General features: G+C 39.5%; 2 protein-coding genes across 3 annotated transcripts in view; one reads left to right on the plus strand and one right to left on the minus strand.

The window, feature by feature from the left end:
* exosc2 (exosome component 2) overlaps positions 1 to 9,075 on the plus strand; it is a 29,335-nt gene extending 20,260 nt beyond the window's left edge. Inside the window, exon 10 of the mRNA XM_073052401.1 lies at positions 6,161 to 9,075. The gene's annotated coding sequence lies outside the window, so the exon portion shown is untranslated. The remainder of the gene's footprint in view (positions 1 to 6,160) is intronic.
* Positions 8,510 to 18,105, minus strand: part of abl1 (c-abl oncogene 1, non-receptor tyrosine kinase) — a 169,177-nt gene continuing 159,581 nt past the window's right edge. For both annotated transcript variants that reach the window (XM_073052398.1, XM_073052399.1), the window contains exon 11: positions 8,510 to 17,435. In XM_073052398.1, coding sequence (XP_072908499.1) covers positions 15,685 to 17,435 — 1,751 coding nt within the window. In that variant the 3' untranslated portion in view covers positions 8,510 to 15,684. The remainder of the gene's footprint in view (positions 17,436 to 18,105) is intronic.

Below are 18,105 nucleotides of genomic sequence, written 5' to 3' on the forward strand. Positions count from 1 at the left end.
ACAGAGAAGTTAGCAAGTCCTAGAGATTTCTGCAGGTCTTTTGCTGTTACCTTTGGGTTCTTGTTCACTTCTTTCAGCATTGCACGTTGTGCTCTTGGTGTGATCTTTGCAGGACCCCATTCCTAGGGAGAGTAGCAACAGCACTGAATTTCCTCCATTTGTAGACAGTTTCTCTTACTGTGCACTGATGAACATTCAGGTCTGTAGAAATGCTTTTGTTGCTTTTTCCAGCTTTACGCATCTCTACTATTCTTCTAAGGTCCTCTGAAAGTTGTTTTGATTGAGGCATAGTGCACATGAACAGATCTTTCTTGAGAAGAGCAGGCTCTGTCAGTAACCTGATATTGTGTATCTTTGTTATAGGGCAGGGCACCTCTACAAACCACACCTCCAATCTCATCGCATGATTGGAACACCTGACTCCAAATAGCTCTTGTAGAAGGCCAGAGGTTCACATACTTTTTTGAACCTGGACTGTGATTGTTTAAATGGTGTGTGACTTAGGTGATGATCAGACCACATTTTATGAGCAATTAATGCAGAAAATCGGGTAATTGCAAAGGGTTCACAAATGTTTTCTTGCAACTGTACTGTATTTTCCTTTGTGCTGTTCCTTTGAAAGTGTAGGAGAACAACTAAGAATATGAAGATTTTATTTTGAATGTCAAAATAATCTTTATTTTAAGATTTTCCCACAACTTGCATTTTTGTACCATTAATGCTGCAAGAGACATTTCACCGGAATATCACTAAGCAGCCTTTGACACCAAGACACCATTAAGGATATTTGGATAAAGTTAGATGTTTTAAGATGTGAGTGAAAGTAAGTGTGGAAAGGGAATGTCAAAATTAGGGCCATGGAATTTAAATGAATTACGGTAATATCTTTCTCAACATAGCAAAAGAAAATGGTGGACACCCCAATTAAGGTAAAATTTTATGAGAAGGGAACTCAACAAAATTATCAAAGGTGACAAATCCCTAAGGGCAAATGATATCCACCCCTAGTTTTAACCTTGATGAAAACATTCCAGATAATTTCCCAAAGTTGTCTTAGCCTGGCAACCATTCCTTTTGATTGTAAAATTACCAAATGCACATTTTAAATGTTTTTGGGGTATCTGGCACAACTCACATTTATTGTTAATTTCTAATTGTCCTTGATAAGGTAGTGGTGATCTTTGAAGCTCTGCAATCCTTCAAGTTAAAAGTGCAGTTGAATAGGCAGTTCCAGAACTTGGACCCAACAATGTTGAACTGGTGATACATTTCTAGTCAGGATGGTTGAAGGGGAACTATAGTGAGTGGTCTGCTGCACTTGCATTTGAAATTGTAGTGCACTTTATAGTCAGTACACTTCATAAATATGTCAGATACCCACCAAGTGGGTAGCTTGGTCTTGGATCTTCTTTTCTCCATTCCTGCCGAAGGGTCTCGACTGTACTTTTTTCCATAGCTGCTGCCTGGCCTGCTGAGTTCCTCCAGCATTTTGTGTGTGTTGTTTGGTCTGGGGTAGTTTTGGGTTTTGAACAGTGTTAAGGATGTACTCCAGGCTAGTGGAGAAAATTGCATCATATTTCTAACATGCCTTGCAGATTGTGGAAAGATTCCTTAGTGGCAGGCGGTGAGTTGTTCACTGCAGGAAAATCTTGTAGCTTATGTATTTGTGGTTAAAAAAGGGGAAAGCAGGAAATTATAGACCAGTTAGCCTAACAGCTGTGTTTGGGAAATTACTGAAGTTTATAATCAAGGAAGCACTGACTCAACAACTTTTAAGTGTTTAGTTGATCAGAGAGAGAACCTGGGTTTAGAAAAGGTAGATCATTACTTGATTAAGCTCACTGATTCCTTTTGAACAGCCACTGGGGTGGAGATACATCTCTACCAAAGGTGGTGTAAGGCACTCCTTCCCTCCACTAGCCTGCAGGTCACCCTCGGGCAAGGTGTAGCATCTGCTTAGCCCAAGTGGGATCACATGAAGCCATGGGTGCAGCTGGTGCATATCACAAGATCTGATTATGTTACCACTGACACCAAGGAGACAATCTGGAGAGTATTGATAATGGCTGGTGTCAGCCATGTTGTAGACACTGCCCAGAAAGCAATGGCAAATCACTTGTGCGGTGACCATGATTGGCCACGTCAGAAGTCGTGGCACACAATAATGATGGTGACTGCAGTAGTGGGCAGTGGAACAGCTCTGATGTGATAAATGTTTAGAGTCTTTTGAATAAAATCCACACAGAGATGGCCAAAACAGAAACTTGTTGACTTGAAGGCAGATTGTTAAAATACGGTAGTCTATGTGGTAGAATAGACAGACACTGAAATTAGGAGAGATGTGATTTTTGTGTGTGGGGGAATCCACTATTATTCTTCATTTTTAAATTATAGGTATTAGGAATAGAAAGGCATAGATTCAATAATTGCCAACAAAATATATTGATGAAAGTATTAAATGGGTATAGTGGCAGTGCAGTGGTTTTGCTATCACACACTAACCCAGCAGCTTGGACAGAACTAAATTGAAATCCTATGATGGGAAGTAATAAAAATCATTAAAAAATCTGATTCACTAAAGTGCTTCAGAGGAATTTAGCCATTCTTATTGGTTAATTTGTGACTCCAAAAGCACGGAAATGGAACTTTTGAAATGTCCAAGCATGATGTCTTGTTCAGGGTAGTTAGTAATGACCTTACCAGTAATGCTCAAATCATGATATATACGTTTAAAAATAGAAGGCTGGGTGAATGAATAGAATTGGAGAAAATACAATTCAGTTTAGGCAACGTGAACTCACCTGCTTAGGATCCAGAAATTTCTAAGTGAGAAATGTAGCAGCGGTGGAGACCTATGGAGGGTTTGGTGGCTGTGCAGGTTGGAATCTAAGACAACAGATCATTAAAATATCTTGAACAAACATGGCAAATAATTGGAAAGACTAATATAAAGGACCTCAAGTTCAAAGGGATAAAATATATTCTACAGCACTCCTATTAGATTATATCTGGAGTACCATGTACATGCATAAAATGCTGGAGGAACTCAGCAGGTCAGGCAGCAGCTATGGAGAGGAATAAACTTGATGTTTCGGACTGAGACCCTTCATCAGGACTGGAAAGGAACGGGGAAGAAGCCAAATCTGGAGTATCATGAAGCTTTGGGCACATTGCATCCTAGCATATTCTGATTTTGGAGAGAGCACGACTTGGATTTATCAGAATGATGCTACTCTCCAAAACTTTAAAGTCCAATGAGATATTTTGGGGGAGTGATTTAATCACCGTGTAAAACGAAACTACTGGTGAGGAGAGAAACAAAAGCATTTTGAGTCCAGAACTGTGGAATGTGGCCTAAAACAATAGTGTACAACATTTTTTGCCAGATTGACAATCCAAAACTCCATCGTGGGCCACTGAAATAAATGTAATCTGACTTAAATTGGATCAACGACCCGGAACAAATTTCAACGTAAGTGTTAGGTGAAAGGCAACATCAACGTATGCGAGTGGAGGATCATCCCAAGGGACTGAATGGAAATGTTCAGCAAATTAGCTACCCAATCTGTATTTGATTTCTCCACTGTGGAGGAGACCATACTGTGAGCTCCCGAAGCAATGCACCACATTTGGAAATACAGGTGAATTGCTGCTTCACCTGAATGGTGGGAAGGGAAGTGGCAAAAGGTGTTGCATCTTCTGCAGCTGCACGAGAAGGTGCTGATGGAGATGGAAGTGCGGACTAGCACGAGAGTGGGAACAGTCCACTTGGAGTGCTGAAAGAGGGCAGAGAGGAGGGAATGACACAAAGATGTGGTAGCCCAGTCCCATTAAAGGTCCGAAAATCAAAAATGAAATGAAGACACTAAAAAACGGAAAACAAAAAAGCTACAGCTGCTGGAAAACATGCTGAGAGTTACCACAGTTTTATTTTTAGCCCAGACTTGCAGCATCTGCATTTTATTTTTTGCTTTTCCTTCTTGGTTTAAAGACGTAATTTCAAATGGAGCTTTACTTTGGCAGCAGAATAACTCGTGCATTAATTTGTGTAATACTGCAGTGATTATGTAATCAAAAGCTATGAATTACTAAGTAAAATTAGTGCTAGCATAAGATTTTTATTATCCAATATTTATTCCTAGCCCAGTTTTTAATCATCTGGCCAAAAATCTCCATTGTGGTTTAAAGCACATTTGAGTGTTACAGCTCCCTTGAAGCATCTCAAGAAATACATATTCCTTTGCTAAAGATGCCCCATCTGTTCTCGTTAAGGTTTATTTTAAATAGGCAAACATCTGGAACATAATTTGTTTGTGCACACCTTTCTTAGTTTTCATATAAACAAGCTCAACTGTAATAGTAAATAAAACATTCATGATCTAAAGCCCTATTTCAGAGTATTCAGCTAAAATTAAAACCCGAAGTTAAAGAATGTAGACTTTCAGAAAATATATCAGTGTGAATATGGAGTTAGAAAGTCCAAATAATAAATAAACTGAATTCATTTCAACCTGGTTGAAGAATTTTGCTGTGTCAGTGATGTGCAGATATTGCAATTCTAGGATTTTCTCTTCCTGAAGTGTTTTTATGTACGTACCATTGGTTTCTTTTCTAATACATACAATTCTGCTTTAATTAAATCCAGACTATGGCCTTCAAAGTATAAAAAAAATTAATTAAATTTTAGATAGTTTGTGACTTAATACATTCTGATGAATTTGCAGTCTAACCTGCTGAGTATTTTCAGCTTATATCGTATTTTGTTCATGTCAGGTATAATGTTTAAAAAGCATTGTGCAGTCGAATACTTCATTAAGATGTACAAGTATTTCCATGCTCTTCAAGTTGTGATACGGATCTTTCACATTTACACAGGGCCTTACAGAGGAATTCAATGTGACTGTTTTTATAGAGGCACAATAAGCGCATCCAAGTTACGTGGAGTTTTTTTGTTAAGTTTGGGGGCGGGAAGAATATGGTGGAATATCTTGCTCCAGCCTATCATCCTCTCCCTGCTTCCCCCTGTATCCAGCTGAGGGGACAGATAGAGCTTTGATTTAAAACTCAATCTAGAAAATAGTCCTTCTGATTGTATAGCTCTCCCTTAATTCCAGTAGTCGATTTTCATTTCAGGCCTCCTGTTGCGAATTGGCCAATTGATTTTTTTTTAAATTTGGGGGAAAAAAAACAGCAGCTTGTTGGCGTTTATGAATTTGTCCAACAACAGAAGAATGAAGCTAAAGATATCCTAGTGGTACCATGATTCAAAGCAATCGGTATTTCTCGGAATGCTGAATAGTCCCTTAATAGGAAAACCAAGCTCAACATGACTGATTAAACTGTCACTTCATAATGTTCAGAGACATCAGGCAAGTGGGAAATTCTACAACAATCAGCAGTTCAGTTTGGAGTTATTCCGTTTTTGGCAAGAATCCGAATTAGATAATACAAAGATCTGATAGATTGCAAGTGAAGCATTGCACGGGTGACCAGAGAAACACTTTTGTAACTAAGGTAACTGAGCAGGGAGAAGTGAAATATTTTTATCTAGCAGAAACTTTGAAAGGTTCGTTTAACTCAAATAGTAATTACAGAATATTAAAGCACAGGAGGCGACCTTTGGGCTGTATTGGTTATTTTGAATGCTTTGTGGAAAATCTTGAGACTACTTCACTCAGCTTCCCTTTCTTTTTGTACTCAAGTACTTATTCCTTTTTTTTTGAAAGTAACAAATAAGTTTGCTTCCACATTTTCTGACAGAGCATTATAGAATTCCTAACTCCTCTTCAAAAAGTCTTTTCCCTTTGGCTCCTTAAATAAGTCTCCATTCTCCATCCAGGAAATTCTTTCTCCCTAATCATGCAAACATTTCATAATTTGGAATGGCATTAAATCCCCCCCTCCTCCTAACATTATTTGCTTGAAGAACAACTAGCTTCTTAAATATTTCTGTATAATTTAAGTCCATCACCCATGGTATGATTTTGATAAATCCCATTTGCTTCCTTTCTGTGGTTTTGATATTCTATAACAATTTTATAGCGTAAAAAATGTAACTACAGGTGAATTTTGACCTGGTATTCAACATGTTGCTACCTTTATCAAACAGGCTTTAAACCAAGGAATAGAAAGTGTCTATAAAATATTTTTCTCCCCACAGGTTTTACAGGTGGTTATTTTCTAATGTGATTGAAAAACACATTTAAAATCTTTGAGTGACCGGCTAAGATATTTCAAGAGTTGGAGCTTCTGAGATGATGAACAGATTGGAAGGAAGCTCCCTGGGATGAAATTTGCATTGTCCTTACTTAGCAGTATTCAGAAATGCAAAGAATTCTCCATTCACAAAAGAATGCCATGCTGTTGAACATCTTTTTCTGCTTTCCATTGGAGATGGGTGGGATTTCTACTTTAGGAAGAATGCATGTTTATATATCTTATTCCAGATGTAATGAATTTCTAAAGTTGCTTTGCTCTTGTGCTTAATGCAGAAGGTAAGTTTAGAGTAATTCTATTATCTTAAAGTATTCATCCTAAGTGGCAACCTGAAAATTTAATTTCTTTCAGGGCACTGAGTAACACTGCTTGGGAATAGCATTCAATCAATTTGATTTTTAAATAATCTGTAAAACGAGATTTTCACTTCCCCCAATTTGTGTAAGCAAGCAATAATTAAAAATAATAATCTTGCTATGCAAAGAATATAATTAGCATGTGAATTTCTACACTCAAATTTAAGTAGTACATTAATATGAAGAGGTATCTATAAATAACCAAAGAATTCCAGAGTCTTATTTCTAAAGGGTTGGAACAAAAATGAAGGAATATAACCTGGACATGAGGAACTATGCTGTTAGTGCCCAATGAGAGCATACACAGAAATAGGGAGAAACATTTATGCAAATGTTGTGGGTGTCTCATGGTTCTTTCAAGGTACTTCCTGCACAGTGAACTACAGTACTACATGATTTGGTGAATATGGAAATACTCTTTTGACCCATTGAGTCCCTGCCAGCTTCCATCAGAGAAACCTTAACCCCTTTCTCCTTCTTTACTAGTCCAATTTATTTTCACTCACATGGCCATCAAAAGATGGATTCTTTTGCCTACACTATGGGGCAATTTACAGTAATAACCTACCTTTACACATTGGAAATCAAGAGCACCCTGGAGAAACCCACGCAGACATGAGAGAGTGCCCAAACTCTACAGAGATGATGTGGGGTCAAGATCTAACCTGAAGATATATGGCAGTAGCACTAACTGCTACATTACTGTGTCACACTTTTGGATGAATGGGTAATAATTTTTAATGAACGCCAAAAACAATGACTTTGGAAATCCCTGTGACATAGGATCTTGCAAGATAATAGACCAGACAACTGTTCCATATTATATAGCATTGCACTCATGCAACCTTGGGAGAGGATCACCATAGATGAAAACTATGTAAATAGGCAAGTATACATTCCTCATGTCAGCTCTCCCTTTTTAGATCCAAATTTCAATTCATCTACTTTCTCCCCTATATTCCTTGTTTAACAAAACTCTGGCAAATTTCGAAGTTTGAAACTTCAGTTAGTCTCAAACATCTCTTTTGCGGAAAGTAATTCATTTTTGTCACAACACAGTGTAAAGTGAACTTCACAAAGGGTGACCCAACATTAATTTCAACTTGATGTCCCTTCATTCCTCATTGGAATTTGATTCTTCCGGTTGAATAATTTTAACAGTAAACCTTCCAAACTCCAGTTAATGCAGTGTACATTCATCCTCTATCGCTATATCCTCCTGAGTTCCTGCCATCTAGCCCCATAAAAACTGGGCTGTGCCTCTCTATTTTATTAAACAGCAACTCAAACCTAAACATGCTTTAATTGCTTTGACTGATTTACTGATTGCAGCAGAGATCCAGAATTAGCTACTCTTTCTGCTATTACAGTAATGGTCAATAAGCTTCAACACAAAACATCATTTTACTTCAACTCAATAATGGTAGGGGAATTGAGAGGATGATTTAGATTTCTATGGGATCCCCTCAGGACATGTAAATGTGCATTCCAGTCAATAAAAACACAGGAAACTTGCACTCAGCAAGAGTTTACAAAGCAATTAATGCTCAGTATATCCAATGGTTGAAATTATATTGGGCAATATATGAGGAAGAAGCTCCCTGGCACCTCTTCAAAATAGTTAATGCAACTGTTAGTTACATTCACGTGAGATGGGACCTTGGTTTTACATCTCATCTGAAAGGATGCATAGTAATCCCCTCAGAACCAAACCTGACCAGATCTTGCATTATCTGCTCTGCGAAGTGACATTTGAACAATCAGCTTTTGGGCTCTTAAGGCAAGCTACTCATTGAGTACTGGCTGAAACCCAATAGATCTCTCAATTAACTGAAGAACCAGATGGGTCATTGTGCAATGGCATACAGCTGGAGTGGTGGAACACTTGAGTGTATCTTACATGGCGGGTGCTTAATAAAAAGGCATCAATCATCAAGTACATAAACACAAATTGTATTTGACCAGAAAAAAATTTAAAATTGCACCATAGATGTTACAGATACAAAAAGACACATGTAAAAGGAATACATTAATCACCCTACACATTGTTGGTAATATCAAGAAATATCAAAGGTAATAGTGGCACAATATGTTGTCCAAATAAAATAAAACAGTACCTTGGCAAAAAGAATAGATCTGTTCTTAACAAAAGGCAACTTGCGTGCTATTTTTCATTTCCAACTCACAGCAGTCAGTAATGGCGAGGGTGATACGAGGTCAGAACATGATACTAATACTAAAAATGATTAAAACTAACATTGAACCAATGAAATTAACAATGATACCATACACACAGATTGCAGAAAGGTTTTATTTTGTGGGGTTTATTTGCCAAGAGTGTTATAAGCAGGCTTCGGAGGAAATGTCTGTCCCACGATATCGTCGAGTGTCTGCTGGCCCAGGAGCTTGGTGATAAGCAATACAAGCTCAAGATCGAGTCAATGCTATCTTTCTTTGCTTTAAAAAGGCCCTAGAGGTGTGCAGGACAGTCACACAGTAAAAACTCCAAATTCTACTTCATGTCAAAGAACAGTTTGAGAATTGACAGAACTTTGATCATGCTGAGCACAGGTGTAATCAGTTTGTTGAACTTGATATTGGACATGTTTGTTTCAGAAATGGATCAGTAACTTCCAAGCTTGAAGTGTGAAGGGTAGCAGAAGCATTTTACAGAGCAAAAACACGCCAATGAGTCAGGAAGGGTGAGTGACTTAGGACTAACCTTTCGAAGAGGCAGCTGTAGCCACAATGCAGCACCCTGTTGTGAGTGTGATACAGCCAAGCACCACCTCTTCACTGAGGTTAAAGCCTGCACCCACCAGATGTTCTGCAGTACTCATAAAAAAACATCACATTTTAATCATTTCAAAACTACTCAGCAAGTTCTTTCTGGATTGAGGAATCCCAGTTTGAGGCAGTTCAAACACTTTGATCTGCCTACATTAGTCAAAGGATACCAATTCCCAAAATATTTGTAAATAAGGCATGGTATTCTTGGGGGATACTTGCATCTAAAACATCAGTCACCAGGTACATCGCATTTATGGTCTGAGCGAGCCTATCTGTGCAAGACCAAACTGTGCAAGTGAGCAATAATGGGAAGGAGGAGGAAAGGGGAAAATAAAAACTGAATGTAAAACCTGAGACAAATAAATAAATAAATAAATGGGCGACCCTAACGTGCTCAATGTACACACCCAATATACATTGGTCGGCGCACACAAATCGGGTGCAAAGGGTAATTCACGGCCATGACCTTAAAAGATAAAACTGCTGGAAGAACTCAGTAGCTGTGCTGGATTAATCATTAAAAGTCAACATGCTTTATTATTTTAAAAGCCAATTTTGACCAAAGGATAGAAATAAGTTCCAACCTCATTCAACAGCTCCCAGTAAAACTGATCCTGTTCTAACCTGCAGTATTCTCCAGGCTGTGATGCTGGAAATTGTTCCGAATCACAGCCCCAACTCCCTAACCAAAGAAAAAGAACATCTTAATTTCACTTCAAGTGCTTCAATTTAAAAAAAAAATATCGTGCAGTATTTTGCAATAATGCTAGCCATCTTTTTTCACAATGCTATTACTGTAAATTCTACACAGTGAAATCGCTGGGGCAGAAAACTGTGGAAATAGTTTTCAGAGTTTTTCTTTAATATGGGATAACTTTGAACATGAGGAATTAATAAAATTATATGGATTGTTTCCTGAAAGTAGAGATGACCTGTTTAATGTACAACAGCCAAAAGTGGGATGGGGGGGATTGTTAAATATATGTCAACTGGCGACTGGAATAAATTTCTTTCACTGCCTTTTCTAGACCAACAATTTTATATCACTCAAAGTAAACTGCAATTGAGTTAACTGGTTTAATAAAGCACAAAGAGAGCAACTGCTAAGATTCTTAAACACTGCTGCGGCACAACGGTATGTCAGCCTGTCAAGTACTTTTACATTCACACCCAATGATTTAAGTGGTAGTTCTTCAGCCAGTCTCCATTAATGAACTACACTATGCTTGGCTCACTCACTACTTCAGTTTTAAATCTGGATTTTGACCGCCTGCAGACGATTGGAACTCATCTGGACTTAGTGTTGACAAGGCCTGCTCCAGTAACTGAGAGCTGGCTCAGAGGAGCTTTCTTCAGTTACTGAAATGTCACAAGCCTACATTTTATGACCAGAATACAGGGAGAACACAATAAAAAAGTGGTTGAGTTCTTGGTCTGTTCCTTTGATTCTTGCTCGCAGCCAAGCTCATAATGAAAGAATCAAATTTATGGCATTTTTATGTCATACTGTAATTTTGGTAAAAGTTCCTAAGTGCCATTGGCTTGTCTCATGAATCTAGTGTTTACTACAGATAAATTGTACATGATGTCACATAAACCTCTGCTCAAAATCAACAGTGCAACTTTACTAACCTCCAGTGAAGCAACAAGCAACCGGCTAATTAAAGACTTTTCAGATAGGAATCTTAATTTTCTACCTCAGCATACTTAAAGAAAAATACCCTTCTTTGGTTCACACTCAATAGGCAATTGATTGTTTTATATATCTTAATGGTAATACTTAACATCTGGGAAAAATCATGGTATGAATCACACGCTAGTCATATTGTTTTAAAACACCTATCTCACCACCACTGCACATAACAGGTCCAAAAACATTGTGAAGGGAAGATGTGAGAGTTTACACGTTTGGTCCCAAAACATTGGGAAGCCCAGACTTCAGGGACAGTGGTCAGAACACGATGGTTTTCCTTGAGCATTTGACATGAGTTGATTGTGATGATACAGAAAGATGACAGGATTAAGAAAAATTAGATAAACAGGAGAAAATAAAGTTACACAAATATGATGAAATGTACCAATGTGGTAGGAAGTTATAAAACCAGTTCTGGAGAATAAAACGACTTGGACCAGTTTGTATGCAAATCAACTTCACTGTTTAGGAAACATAGTACTTTCCTCTAGATCACCAAAATATTTAAATTGAAGGCATATGCAGAAAAACAATATATTCTACCCACTTACCTTACTGGTGCTGACTGATTGGTAACAATTGATAAACTGTTTTAAAAACTAATACTCAGTCATACAGTGCAGTAAAATCAGATGCACATCAACAAGAACACAAAGGATGCAGCTGGTTTGCTATTACCGTCCTGACACGAGATGATTTCAGACATCAAAGAAATAAGCACAAATCTTCGAGACAGACAACACGCCTGACACTTTTTTTCAACTAGCCTCCTTCCTCAAGAACACCGTACAACTACGTGCAGTTTTGGACACTATCTCGGGGATTAGCCGGAGAGAAATTCTATTCACCCAAGTTTCTTAGGTATTAACAAATATATTATGTTTTATGATATTAAATGTCAGGGCAGGGTTCACAAAATTTATTCTCAAGTTCAGAAACTGAAAGCTAAAGGTATTTAAAATGATAAGAGATTGAATCAATCAGCAGCTGGTGCCGATCCAGAATATTAGATAGGTGAGCAAGGAGTGAAACTGGAAGTATCTTCTCATGTAAAGGATAGAGGGAAATCATTGCTTTATCTTCACAAAAGGTTGCAGGTGCTAGGGGAAGAAAAGTAACTGCAACTTTCAAAACTCATCAATAGATTTTTGTTGTTTGAGAATATGAAGGAATATGGAATCAAGATGGGTAAAAGATGTTGAAGTACAGATTAGCCAAATCCAAAATGAATGGACAAATAGGCTTGTGCCTTATAGTCCAAATCCAGGTAAGATCACAGGGACAATGTCAATGTGGACAGGTTGGCTCAAATAATCTGCTTCCATGTAATAACCCCTATTTGCCAATTACAAACAAGCTGCGTTCATAACGTCTTTTTGTAATTGGCAAAAGTTTACAATAAGATTACCGTTGTTCATGCAAATCTATGTCCCAGAAGCTGTCAAAAATCTGAACAGCCTTGTATCAGTTTACAGGAATGTTTTGTAAACAAATCTCCAATTCAGATGCCAGGGAGGGAGCTACCAACACAATAGTGAACAGCTTTACTGAAGGGCATTTATGGTACTGGTTGGGAAAATGAAATAATAGACTCTAAACTTGCCAAGTTGTGCCTTCTTACCTGTTGCATCATATTTGGAAACTGAATTCTCTTTTTACAAAACAAATACTGCTATAACATACAGAATGAAAATAGTGCAGCTTTGGAAATCCAACCTTTCTCAGTGGAGTCAGGAGATCCTGACAGGTTATTTCAGAGACTATTATATCTTCAGTGATTATCACTGTGATGAGGGAATCACAAGAGAACAGTTCTGAATTGTTTTTACATGAGCTTTAGCAATGAAGCTAGACCTCAGCATAGAAAATATACAAGTATTCAATTTCTTTCAAGTCTTTTCAGATCAATAAGTAGAATTAAAATAAAGTAGCAACTTCTAAGATCCACATGCAGTCTGACTCTGATGACTTACATTTAGCCTTTCTTTTCCAGATTTCAAGGCAGTGCAGTTCTACAATTATAACACAAAAAAAATCTCATTCTAATAACCAACAAAAAAAAACTTTGTAATTCAAGAGTTTGGTGGATGCTGAAGTCATTACACAACTGGTTAACAAACTTGGAAAAAACATGTTTGGCTGAATCAATCTTTGACTGCTGTGCGAAGGAAGTTAAGGCATTACTTAATAAAACTATAATGTAAAGATAAACTTCACATCTAGACCATCTTGATATTTCACATTGTGCTTCTACGGGTCTATTTTCCAAGCCCTTAATGATTCGGGGTGAGAAGTGTCACATATGCTAATGGTGTATTTAAGCCAGCTATCATAAGAAACCCGACTGCCCCAGAAGCAGTACACAGCATATGTTTACCAGCTTTACTACAGGCTGCTTTCTGTGTGATGCCATCAAAACAGTATTCTTTCCCCCTCCACTGGACCACCCAGCCCACCCTCCCATCCTTAAATTGCTAGTTCACACTGTCACCAGGAAGGAGAATATCAATGGGCAGCCTTGATATAAGGTCTCAACTTAAGTTAAAATACTTGCAAAATCTTCAGTTTTTGGAGCAAGTTCTGCAGTCTTTAGCAAGGTTCTGGCTGGTGAAATTCACAGGCTAAGTTGAAGTGTTCCATTTGTTTCAAATGACTTGGCTTTGTTTGCTTGAGTGAATTTAGTGATCGGCAAGTAACTCTTTCTTCTGGTAGCAATTTTAATTGCAGAGGAGAATACAAAAACTTTACCACTTATGAGAATTATTGCATTCAAGCCCCGTGATTAGATCTCAGCTTGGGCAGGACTGAGACAACATGTAAAATATTAAAACGATGGGTCATGTCCCCATATTTGCTTCAGTTACCAAAGTTAAAATTATCTACAGTTCTCAGAACCAATTATTTTGACAGTGATTAAAATATTCATAAAGTCAACTCTCAAATTGCTGAATGTCAGTAATATTTACTTGGCTAGGAATATATAATCTTCAACTGAGATTAAGGTTTTATTTCCTTAGAACACATTTAAAATTAGTGTTAGGATCACACTCATCTTGCCACAAAATTGAGAGAAATAGGTGTTTTCATTGTAAAATAACATGCATTAATATAGTGCCTTTCAGATCCTCAAGAGATTCCTTTGCATCTTGGAGCCAAATGAGTACTTTTGCATTTCAGAGAACGTGGCCAATTCCCTCAGACAGCAATGGGATTGTCACCAGATCACCAGTACAGCTGCATAAAGTGCTAACACTCTTCCAGACACAGATGATTGGATAATTCCCATTCAACAATGGCCCGCATTACTGTTAAGTGACAGTTTGATGTTATGCACATAATTTATATCCAATTATCCTTCACTCAGTTTTTTTTTGGATAAGGTAGCCTATTCTAACGAGAAAAGCAGCTGTAGTTTGCCATAGGCTATTCCTTAAATAAAATATTTTCAGTGAAAATTTGTTTCTGCAAGTCCTGCCCTTTCTCCAACTCACTAACTTGCACAAAAGACTCAGCAATGCCACAGAACCTCAGAATCAATTTTCAATGTTCTAGTTTTAAAGACAGATGAAAAACTTACCAGTAACATCCAATCAACAACTTCCAACTAATGGGATAAAATTAACAATAATACCTGGAGCACAATGGTTTACATGGACCTAAACTTTAATGTAAGCTGTCCCTCCCTTTCACTGTCCTCCACCCTCAAAGTCTTCAATCTAGATAGTGAGTCACTGACAATCATTGAGAAGTTTCTGGCTTAGCTTTCCTGATATTCTGTTTTACAACCAGCAGGATAGAAAATCCAGATCTATAATATTCAGATAGAATGATTAAAGGAAATGTTTGATATAGACAAGGAAAAGAGGGGGTGGGGTGCATGAATGGTGAAGAATATGAGATAACAGAATCTTGTCAAGATTTCTAGTGTCTAATTAGTTCATGGAATAAATTTTCAGAAAGACGAGGTCAAAGGCTTTAAACAAGAGAAAACTTTCTCACTTTTCAGCAGTTTTCAAGGAGGTGGGAGCACATTCAAAGAGCAGCACTGACATTTCATTTTATCAATCTGAGCTACTTCCAAGTGGAACTGGTGTATCCATGTGACATTAATGCAGTTCAGAAGTATGGAAGCTATATTGTACTAACAAAGATGAGAAGGTTAATTATTAGCTCCTAAGCCACAATGACAGGGAAGTGACCACAGTGTCTTCTCAGAATTTACACTAAGTATCAAGGATGCCCATTATCAAGGAACCATGAATTCCTACAGCCCAAAGTGATGTGAACAAACATGAGTGAGGAATTAACAGAGGAGTATGCTAATGACTAAGATGCAGGAAGGTTGGAAGATGCTGGTGTGAAGCATAAAACACTGGCTCAGACCTGATGGGCTGACTGTCCTGTTTCTGTGCTAGAGAATTTGATGTAATAACCGACCCCAACGAGAGGAAACTGAAGCAGACATGGGGAATTAGAAGGCTACCAAGCAATGAAAGCCATGCTGCCATATACTCCCCTGGTAATCAGCCAAACTCAAGTCTCCCCCGATTCTATCACACTGTTTTGGAGTCAGGGAGCAGCATTTTGACCATATTTTTTCCCCTTGCACCCCCACCCCCTGAGCCTTTGCTACCTCTGGACGATGTCACTGATTTCTTTCACAGATGAGAGAAGTTTGGTAAAGTCCTGGCTGGCTGAGCAAATCTGTAACTGTCGTAAGTTGCTCTCCAGCTTGTTGATGGCCTCTCTGAAGGCAAACTTATTACGCATTTGCTGGATGGAGTCCACGTAGCTGACACAGAAGGTGATAAGGTTCTTGCCTGCCTCCAGCACCGCGCTGTGGCTGGCCATCTGCTCGGAGTTCTTCCCAATGGCCACACGTAATGCTTCTGTGCTCTCTAAAACGGTGTCCTTAGTGATGTTGGCACTGGTGATCTTCTCTGGCTGCTGTCGTGTCTTGCGTAAGGATACTCTGGTGGAGATGAGCGGGATGAAGGCTGTGGTCGCTGAGGGCGGCTGCTCACCACCTGCAGCTGATAAGGCAGACTGCGCAGAGGCAGAGGGTGCAGCTGAATTGGTACTTGATGCCTTGGTGGAGGACTGGGACTTTGTTGTTGAATGGAGAGAAGGCCTCTTCTCCCCCAGATGACCCGGCTTCAAGATCTCACTGTTCACAGTGTCTGGGACCTGAGTGGACTGCTTGGGCTTGATGCTCGTGGCAGTCTCGGCCGTGGTCTCGTGGGTCGGGCTTCGGGGTGGTCGGACAGATTTCACGCTGGGAGGAGGAGGAGGAGCTGGTTTCGATTTTTGCATCTTGGCCCGGTCCTTTATGGAGGACGACCGATGCTGCTCAGGAGGCTGCCTGAACCTTCGTACCTTGGGGTCGTCGTTCAGCAGCTTTACCCCACCCAGGACTGAGGTGGAGCTCTGCTTCGATGTGCAAGCAGAGGCACTAGAGGAGGTATGGTCTTGTTGGGAAGCAGAACTTAAGGCACAAGTCTTCCCTCCCTCATCCTTGTCCTTGTCCCTGGAGACGAGATTGATTGATGTGATTACTGTCGGCTGCCTTCGAACAATCTTCGGAGTGGATGATGGTGGGCTTGAGCTTGGACTGGACTCCTGGTTGTTAAAAACATCATCACTTAACTCATCAGTCTTTTTTGGCAGCCGAGATGATGTGGTTAAGTTTCCGCGAGGAACAGTGTCCACTTTAGTTTCATTTGTCCTCTTTCGAGGCAAGGCTGGCTTCTCATTCCTGTCACAACCCAAGATCCCGGCCGGGTCAGACTGCTTCCCTGCAGACTGGAGGTCACGAGGAAGGGTCAGTGCTTTCCTGTCTTGGTCCTTACTTCCAGGAGGCATTGTTGATGCAGAGCACGATCTCAAGAATCGCTTTGAATTTGTGAGCAACTCTTCTTCATTCCCAACCGGCTTTCCCGCAGCTAATGTACTGGACTTCCTAGAATGCAGAAAGAACCCCGTTGTTCCCAAGAAGCTGCCATTGGCAACCCCTCCACCTCCATTGTTAGTACTTTGTGCCCCAGTGTTAGGTGAATGCTGAAATTTTGTTGGGTCTATTGTGTCAAGAGGTGTTACATTATTCACGCAAGATCCATTGTTAGCATCTTTCGTCACCGTGATGGCATCTTCCACTGTTTCTTTCTTTTCCGCCTGCCCATCCATGTCACGGAAAGAACTGCTGCGCTTTGGTGGGGTGGGTGCAGTCTTTTTCTTCTTCTTGATGAACGAGCTGAAGATTGAACTGGATTTGCCTTTCTCTTTAGTGGAAGACTGTAAACGATCATCATCCAAGGTGCTGTCTGTGTCTTTGTCTTTCCGCAGCAGCATCGGAGAAATGGCCATTTCATGGTCTCCAGAATCTGTAGGCAGAAGCAAATGTAAGCACCTATATGTCTTACACATTACGATTCACTGAATCTCTGGGCAAGTGCTACTCCAACAGCCCAAGCAAGTGGTAACATGGATCAGAGCACCTTCAGCGGTATGAAGATGGCCTTTCAGCTTGTTCATGGGCACGTGACTGGGGAAGCAGCCATGAGTAATGGAGGGTAGTCGAGGGGTTGGACATGCCTATAGGTTTGTTACAGTGTGATGGAAGAAATGCAGGCAATGAGAGGACGTCAGTGGGAGTACAGAAAGTTGGAGGATCCAGCCTGTGTTTTGGACATGGTTGCATTGGGGGTGGCGGGGAAGAAAGGCACATTTATATTCAGGCTGATATGTCACTGAACTGCAGAAGTGCAAGGCCAGTCTGATGAGGGTGTGTGAAAGACCAGATATCAATCATTATTGAGATGTAGTGTCCTGTATGAAATGAGTTCAAATCCACTCAATTTAGCTAGAAATTCATGTTGGTGCACATTATATGATCACCATAGATGACTTCCATGTTAATGGGGGTGGTTGGTTGTACAGGTGGCCCCCATTTTTTTGAACGTTCGCTTTACGACAGCTCACTGTTACGAAAGACCTACATTAGCACCTGTTTTCGCTAACCAAAGAGGATTTTCACTTTTACGAAAAAAAGAT

Source organism: Hemitrygon akajei, chromosome 7, assembly GCF_048418815.1.
Source record: "Hemitrygon akajei chromosome 7, sHemAka1.3, whole genome shotgun sequence".
NCBI classification, from domain to species: Eukaryota; Metazoa; Chordata; class Chondrichthyes; order Myliobatiformes; family Dasyatidae; genus Hemitrygon; species Hemitrygon akajei.